Source organism: Limanda limanda, chromosome 8 (assembly GCF_963576545.1).
Source record: "Limanda limanda chromosome 8, fLimLim1.1, whole genome shotgun sequence".
Classification (NCBI taxonomy): domain Eukaryota; kingdom Metazoa; phylum Chordata; class Actinopteri; order Pleuronectiformes; family Pleuronectidae; genus Limanda; species Limanda limanda.
In genome coordinates, this window is record NC_083643.1 from 9,415,830 (window position 1) to 9,424,855 (window position 9,026).

Sequence of the window (9,026 nt, forward strand, 5' to 3'; positions counted from 1 at the left end):
GAAATGTGCTATATAAATGAAGTGTATTATTATTATTACCTGAACATCTTTGTGTACTGCGCTATATTGATAGATGTGCAAATGGAGACACTTCTTATACCGTGTACAGGGTATTACTGCATAGATTAATAATTGTTAGTTTTATATACTTTACATACTTATAAGCACTTTTATCAATGTATGGTGAAACCTAGATATGAATGTATCTTTGTCAAATTTCTATTTATTTTTCAGGTAAGAAATCGAATGAGCCAAACCTACTTGGGATTTCCCAGGGATCAGCGCACTTCCATCAACCCCCCCAACCCTTGACATCCAGAGTCGTGGCAGCTGGGGCAAACATTTCAACGCGTGGATCACAGGACTTACCATATGGAATGACTGTGGCAGAAATCCAGCGCAGACATGATCTGTCGGAAGAATTTCCTGGCCTCTTTCGGCGTTAACCTGCCTTTCTTCACCAGGTAGTCAAACAGCTCACCGCCAGACACATGTTCTAGCACAAGGTACCTGAGAGACAAAGAGGGTGGGGGGGAGCAAGCGGAGGAATGAAAGATGAAACAAGTGGAATTGCAGTAGACAATAAACTCTCATGCACGCATAGAAAAGAAAGATTCTTCTCGTGGAGACAAGAACAAACAACCGGTGCTCCTCTCCACAGAGCGTCTGAGGCCTCCTGCAGAAAAGAAAAAAAACCGAGGCTCCGACCCCGGACGTCTGTAAGAGCTGGAGCGACGAGGGAAAAATGGTTCCCTCGTCTCCATTACACGCAGTCAAAGCACCCGGGATCAATGATCTGATCTCTCCAAAGTCGTATCATGTTGACTATTTTTGTATTTTGTCATCTGTAAGCTGTCCCCACAGTCAGAGAGTGAAGCCTGCCGACAGTGTATTACAATACACTCTGTGTGTGGAGGGCTGTGATATTGAACACCCTGACCTCCTATGGGAGGCATCAGAGCGATGATAAAGTTGTATTACAAAAGATGGCGCACACTGCTCTCAGACAAGTGTGAAGATAAGGGGAAAGAAAAAAAGAGAAGCAAAAGGAAAGATATTGAAAAATCCAGTTCCTTACACACCGATCAGCCACAACACTGAAGGAGACGTATCCTGCTCATATTCAGGTTAATAATGTGATTTTGTGTTATTACTTTAAATGTTTTAAGTTCCCTTATGTTCAGAAAACACATCACTGTCCTCTTTCTGTCCATTGCTTCAGATTAAAGTCACCCTTCGTTATCTGCTTGCTCGTTACAGCTACAGAGGGGGGTAGAGCGGTCATCCTGTAACCAGGAGGTCGGCGGTTCGATTCCGAAGTGTCATTGGGCAAGATACTGAACCCCAGATTGACCCTCATAGAAAAATGTGCTGTCCAAAGATGCACCGTGTTTGTGTGTGTGTGAATGGATGTACGGCAAAAAACTGTACTGTAAAGTGCATTTAGCATTTAAAGCGTGAGCAGAGAGGGTAGGCCAAGCTATGCTTTGCATGCATTAAACAAACGTGGGGACATAGTGATGTCATGTGACGTCACAAAGGTGCAGGAGAATTGGTCGGATTACTGATGAGAAGTTTGAGGAGCTTCAGGAGAAGTGTTTTCCATCATGGAAATGAGCTTTAACACACTAGCACACAGGAAAGGGAAAAGGGGAAAACTGGAAAAACAGAATATTTCTCCTGTAACTGAATCTAATGTTGTGGATGATTGCTGTATACAGTAGTTGTGTGTTTTTTTTCCTTCTATTTTAATCTTTAAAAACATGCATACACACAACCACATCCTCCTTGCCGTCACATTTCATACGGCCACTCATCAGGTTGTGTGTCTGGGCTCGTAGCGGGCGCAGTTTGTCAACCTGACTGAACACACCATGATGCTCCGGGGCTCCAAAGGGACAGGAAGGAGATGAATCCCTGCTGACCCAGGCCTGGAGCTGCATCTGTGGGCAGAGAGCCAGCGGTGCCCGGCCCCGGCTCCGCGCCCGGCTCGCTCGTATATCGTACGCTGAAAACTCCCTCTATCTTCACTAGGACAAATTGAATCTCAGACAGGCGGTGAAATACTTTTTCGTCTCTCTCGCTCCCTCTCCCTGCTGTGGGTGTTTGTGTGTGTGCACCCACCTCTTTGATTTTATTGATTATACTCTAGTGTTGCAAACTGTACATGACCAAAGAGCTTGTGTTCACTAAACAACTCTAAACCCTTAAAACCAAACAACCTCAGTGGCTTTGTTAGGTGTAAAAAGAAAACACCCAAGGGAATGAATTGCACTTAATGCTTTTATAAAACCATCACCCGACCTGAATGCATTTAGAAGTAAAACAATTTTATAGAATACGACTACAATATGAAAATTGAGAAACCAATTCAACTAAGTTCTCAGTTTCTTCTGTGATTTAATGTAATGTTAACATTTTAAATTTGCTGATAATCTACCAATGGGGATTACTTGAAAGATTAATAGCAATATACTTGTCAAGGAGAGTAATAATCAGCAAGTTAAAACAGTTAGAACAGTATATTATTATATGATGCATTTAAAGTATTTATGGAGTTTCAACAAAGGTTTTTACCAGTCTCAAGTATCAAGTTAATAGATGTTAACAAGTCACATTGAAGAACTGAACCAAAATGTGGATCAGAGTATGTAAATTTTAACTTATATTATTTTCTATTAGCTCAATAATGGCAAATCTCCAATGGATGGCCTTAATGTGTCTTAATGGCAGCTTTGTATAAGAACAGGTCTTTAAAATAACTCATATTGCATGAATTATTATGTATTATTTTGCTACTGCAGCACAATTTTGAAATCAAAGAGCACATGTGCATTGTGTTCACATGCATTATGCATTATAAGACTGTTGAGGTGTGTTTTTTTTTGTTGCCAGCGATCATTCATCACTCTCAGCACAGGCTATATCAACATGAGACAGCCATTCATTAATTTCAAGCAATGAAATATCCATAAATAAAATATTGCCGGGCTATGTATCAAACTCTTTCCACTTCCCTCCCTCACCTCTTGTGCACACACACACACACCACTTCAGTTTAAACAGCTTGTGGTGGGATCTCTGCCGACAGCATAATAAATCTTAAGAGCTCCGGGACAGCAGGCTCCGAACGTGCTGCTTGCCTATCAATTATCAGCTTTCAACTAAAAGAGATGCGGGTAGGAATCTAAACAATATTAAGGGAAAGATTACATCAGCGTCGCGAAGTGCAGCGTGAACTCTGAGGCGAATGCTAATGCAGAGCAATGTGTCTTCTGTGACTCTGCTGGTGACCAGCTGTCAAAAGTGAGGAAGCAATGGGCACAAAATGTGATTTTGATAATCCAATCACACAGTGAATCCGAATATTCTGCTTTTCCTATCATCTTAAAGTATGAGATGTGCGGCGCCGCATGCTCAATCGCATTGGGGCTGTAAACTCAACATGACAACTAATTGAATTTAGTTGACAAACTGTGTTCTGCAGATCAAGAGGGCTACAATAAACTACTGATGGGCTTGTCAGTCACCACTGGGAAAGTTGGCTAATAGATTTATGTGAGCGTATGTGTGTGTGTGTGGGGGGGTTTGTTTGTGTTTGTGTGTTTGTGTGTGCAGCAGCTGCAGCAGACTAATGTGGCTGCCACTCTCCAGGGCTAATGTTTCTGAATGCAATGGTGTTGCCACTGATAAGCGTGTCATGGTGTTTACATTACGGAGAGTTCCTCTTCCTATTAGCAGTCCCCTAGCGTGCATGACCAAATTAAATGCCTCATGCCCGTACTAATGAAGCATCCGCCCCTCTAAGGCTATCGCTGCAGCCCTGCGATCATTATCCACCAATCAAAACGGCTTCTTGGTCCAACACAATGATCTGTGGGATTTTCTGACATCCAGAGCAGCACTTGTTTAAATACAAACTTAGCGTGTGCAGTTTTTTTACAATTTAACACAAACCACTGTTGATACTTACAAGTACTTTTTATTTTCGTAGACGTCGTGTAGCTTTAAAACGTGTGGGTGTTCTATGAGCTTCAGAATAGCTATTTCTCGCTCGACCTGTAAAGAGAAAGAAAAGAAAGACACAAAAGAGAGATTTGATTAGCATGACATGAACACAATAAGGTTCTGATAATCATTTATGCTCAAGGTTAAACACATATGAGGAAACACATGGAGCTTTTTGTCTGTTTCCTGCGTTCAGCTTACAGATATAAGGAAAACTCCCAGTACCACCAGAAATCATGGGGGGTAGCGTAACCAAAAGTTCAACTGAGAAACACGTTGAAGAAATTTCAACAATGGTGGAAATATTTGGTAATAGACATTGTGTGTTGGTGAGAAGCATCTATATGTTACTTCACTGTGGGCCGTGATGGCTACATCGTTTGAAACGGACGTATCTCCTTTTCACATGTTTCGTAAAAGCAAAATAAATGAGAATTTAAACTACAACTTTCTTCTCGATGTTGCAAGAAGTGAAACACCAGTGTGATAAACCCCCGAAACAGCCAGTGACGAGTTTTTGCCAAACGTTTTCTGAGGTTACTTGGGAAATTCACAGTTCAAGAAACAAATCGGAGAGGCAGCAATCTGTAATAACCCTTTCCACACCCAGCGAGAGCACAAAAGGAGGAAGTGAACCAATGCAAAGGAGCTGACTGGCACTTTCTACTGGCAGAGAGGACGGAGATAAGCCCTGACAGCTGGCAAGCAGCGCTATCTCGAGTGGAAAATGTAGTTTGCTTCGCGAACTGAAGGAAAACAGGTTGTGTTTTTTCTCACCTTACAGAAACTGTGCTCTCCTCACTCACAAAAAACAAACCCTGCTATTACTGAGCAATAGCCTTTCATAATCCCGAGGTTTGCTTGAGGTGAGCGTTAATCAGCTCGGTTAGATAACAAACAAAAAGCAGAATAATCTGTCGGAGTCAGACATGCCACATTTGAACATTACTGTCCAGTATGATTACAGGCTGTGGGGGAATCAGGGTCAAAATGTCCGCTCCGGTACATCCACGTCTCCAAAAGGAGTTTTTCCTCCTCTACCTTGTCCTTTTTTCTGCAGTTGTTTGCAGAGAGTGTACATATAGACACAACACCCTGTCCAGACACACAAGGTCTTATATTTTGCTTACAGAGCTGCTGAGAGACAAGCACAGTGTACTGCGTGACAGGTGCGAGCTGAGTTTCACCAAAATCCAGCTGATCAGTTTGGATTTGTGTCAGCATCTCAGGAACATGTAGTCAGCATGCACAGCTGCCACCGGAAATCAACATGGCACCTAACTCCAATGGAAGCCACAACTTATCTCCAGCACCCCCCTGCGCTCGGCTCATGTGCTCCTTGCGGTTATCTGCTCGTCCGTCTCCTCCTGATTCCCCGTCCGACCTTCTTCCTGTCTCATATCCACTGACAATGATGGAGATGTGAGGACAGTGGGAGTTAAAGGCTCCTCTGCCTCATCTCAATCCCATCAAAGTCAATTCCGCTGTGTCACTTGTCTGTGACAGCCTTCGCCTTGCCTTAATGTCACACTCGTCACAACTATGGACACTCATGTGGAATGAAGGCAGAGCAAACTATGACTTTTCTTAAACTCCCTCAGAACTGTTTGCTTCACTGAGTGTGACATCAGGTTTCTCCTCCTTAATTATCTATTCACCCATTTTCTACACGGTCTACTCTATGACAGTCCCAGGCTACGCAGCTAACATTCGATGCATCCTCCAATGGCCACGTACGATGTGTCTGCCGAACAGAAATGAGTGGATCTGGGCTTCCTATTGAATCACCAGCTTTTCCACCAACAAAGCTATGGAGAAAAATTTCTTCTTTTGATTAAAAATGTTGTAAACATGCCATTTTTTGAACATGTGTTCCATTAACTGTTTGGCCATTAACTGTTTGGTTCAGTATTATATTTAAAAAATAAATTCTCCTAAAGTTTTCTCCTCTTTGAAAAACAGTTTGTCACTGAAGCGCAATGATTCATGGGAGTCTCCGTTGCTTGAGGGTGAAAGGATGCATTGTGAGGAGCCTTCGAATTGGGACAGACTAGTCTCACTGCTGTGACGCAACCGGTCGACGGATGCAGCCGACGAAGGACGCAACCTCCAAATTGAGACATGGCTCAGATTTTGAACTAACCACCCGAGAAGCCCTACTTAATAATACTCAACACATTGTTTTTTTTCATTTCACAGCAGCATGCATTGGTGATCTCTGTCTGCACAGTATATTATTATCGTTATATTCTGTCTAAACAGCAACACGTCTACACTTTAACAAACACAAAGTGCATCATTTAAACCTCTTGAAAGTCACTTTGATGAGAAACACTCTGTTCAGTGCTGAACTCGTGTTGAATCCGCAGCCAAGAAAAACTCATGGGAGGATAAAAAAGCTAATGGACCTCGGCCCCACAGCTTGTCTGAAAAGGGTAAAGTGCTCGATGCATAATTAGCATTAGCATGGCGTATCAGTGGGAGTAAGGGCTAGGCTAATCAGGGCTAATCTGGAGACTAATGAGCGCTATCAGCTGCGCTACACCGGAGCCACTTTCTCACCTGAGGCCAAGGTGTGTTGTTAACAATGAGCCCTTGGTGGTTGTAGCTAGCTAGCCCGGCGGCCCGGCTCCCTGCAGAGAGACTAATGCTCCCAAAGACTCAGGAGGAGATGAGCTGTCGGAAACGCTACAGAGGCAGCAGCTGGCTTCCTAAGCTCCCTTCAAGCGCCTCCTTTTGCTTAATTGAAATAAGAGAAATGAGGCTTTAAGTGAAGACTTAACCGTACAACCGCCTGCTTATTGCGAGATTAGCTGTTGATTAACACGCTGATGCAAATCTGTGCGGCAACCCTTGCTCTTTCTAGCATTATATACACTGATCCACTGTTGCATTAATTACCCCGACAATCAAAAGTCAAAAGAAATGGTCTGGGAAAAAATTGGTTCACCTCATCAATGGCAACGCTGACTCCCTGTTTCACCTCTTATCAAAACACACTCGCACCACGAACACCTTCCTGCTCGTATAAATACCAGGTGGCCGTGCTCTCTCTTGGCCTGGCTCCTGGACATCGCTCCTCACTCTCTCATTAAGTTTCACATCTGTGAGTGTGGACAGTTCTGTCCGGTCGCCATCTCTCCGTGGCACTTCATTAGGCCGACATTAGCCGGCGCCTGGGCACCGTTCACCGAGACACTCACACACTCGCACGGACAGATGGACGGGCGGTCAGATGAGCACACACGTCCACTCTTTTGTCCTTCTTGTTACCGGTGTTTCGTCTCGTGTTCTGTTGTTCAATTTACAGGCAATTTGCTCGATTTCTCGATAACTAAACAGGGGGAAGCCTGCGACAGGAATAGGTTGGAAAACCGACACCTAATCAGAAAACCAGAGGTCGAACACGAGCTGGAGGATGACACTAATCCAAATTGGCTATTTGACTGGGAGATAATTTGTCTTGTAATGTATGGGGGTTATCACTGTGGAGTGGACATCATTAGCAGAAGATGTCAGATGCAGGTTACTAGATGGGCTGATTGGCAAAGCTTCGACCCACAGGGTTTCCTTTCAGTGTCATATCCTGACACACTGGATACATCAATACGTCAGACCTCCGGAATTCCTGTTCAAGTTTTCACTAACATCGCTGTAAGCAAAATATATATATCTTTTTAATCAGGAACCAGGGAACTGCGGTGGTTCCCTTTTCCTAAAATTAAAAACACAAGCACAATTTTGGTCACCCTGGACTTTAATTTTCATGTTGCTCTGTTTGAAAAACATGCCCTGTGATTTATTACTTGTAATTATGTTGTAATTTGCAGGTGCAGATGGTACGTTGTAATAGAAAGCGATGCAGGAGAGGAGGGCTGCCTTGCGGACAAATGAGGGGAAAGCGCTCGACGCTGCTCACACATGTGTTCAGAGGATGAGATCGGCTTCAGCATAGTTCCATCAGCCGGCTATTGATTCTTTAAATTACACCTCTGGATCTGAATGGCTGAATGGACGAGCAAACAAAAGAGTGGCAACATCGATAGTTTCATCAGCGTGGCGGCGAAACCCAGTGATAGAGAACAGGGGATCAGAGACAGCCGAGGCAACAACAAAGACACAACGAGGTTACATTCATGTCACACACGTCACACAGCGACTGAACAGAGAGAAGCAGCCTAAAATCTCAGAGGGGAAAATATTGGATCACGGGGTCTGTCATCTCTCACTCTCCACTTATTGCATCTTGCGCTTTCTCTCTCTTGCACACAGAAGGAAATCACAGACATCGCTGTCACCTCCCTGAGGCGAGTGAGTGAATGGTCTCTTGATACCGAGATCTGAGGATCAAAGTCAACAGGGCAGTCATGTGTGTCAGCGGAAAAAAAGAAAAAAAAACGAAACGCGGGGTGACTATGCTAACATGGGAGCTCCAGTGCATGCACGGGCTGCTGGACGGATAGAAAAACAAAAGAGAGGTCGATGGAGGGTGACTGAAGAGGGAGGGATGCAAGAGGGATGAAGCATAAGCCATGTAATTCTCTGCAATGGAGAAGAGTGAAAGAGAGCCGGGCGACAGAGAGAGAGAGAGAGAGAGCACACAGTGGTGGTGCCAGCTCGGCCCCCTGAGTCTCTCAACCTCTTTTGTTCTTAATTAAAACAACACGGGGGGAAAATAACCTTTTTAGCAGCACCATGCACCAAACAGCCTTATAGAGAGTAAAATGATAAGATGTATGTCAACGGGGAGGTAATGAGTTGTGCAGAAACATGTGACTATCAAGGAAATACAAAACGTTTCTCATATAGAAATATTTTGGGGTATTTGGCCTTTACTGACAAGACAGTGTCAGAATGGGGGAAGATGCAGCAAAGGGTCGGCGACAACACAATAAGACACTAACCTCAGGGGGTTTGCTTGCAAAATATCTACTGTTGACATCAAAAGCCAGTTTTTTTTTACAATGATTCACACAATTTTATTGAGTTATTTCCAGAAATATAAGAATTTAATTTGT

The 9,026-nt window shown here is 43.7% G+C and overlaps 1 protein-coding gene across 1 annotated transcript in view; it reads right to left on the reverse strand.

Moving 5' to 3' along the window:
• LOC133009351 (serine/threonine-protein kinase BRSK2) overlaps window positions 1-9,026 on the reverse strand; it is a 165,434-nt gene that overhangs the window by 46,086 nt on the left and 110,322 nt on the right. Inside the window, exons 3-4 of the mRNA XM_061076834.1 lie at window positions 3,974-4,059; window positions 370-510 (exon numbers count right to left, since the gene is read on the reverse strand). Coding sequence (XP_060932817.1) covers window positions 370-510; window positions 3,974-4,059 — 227 coding nt within the window. The remainder of the gene's footprint in view (window positions 1-369; window positions 511-3,973; window positions 4,060-9,026) is intronic.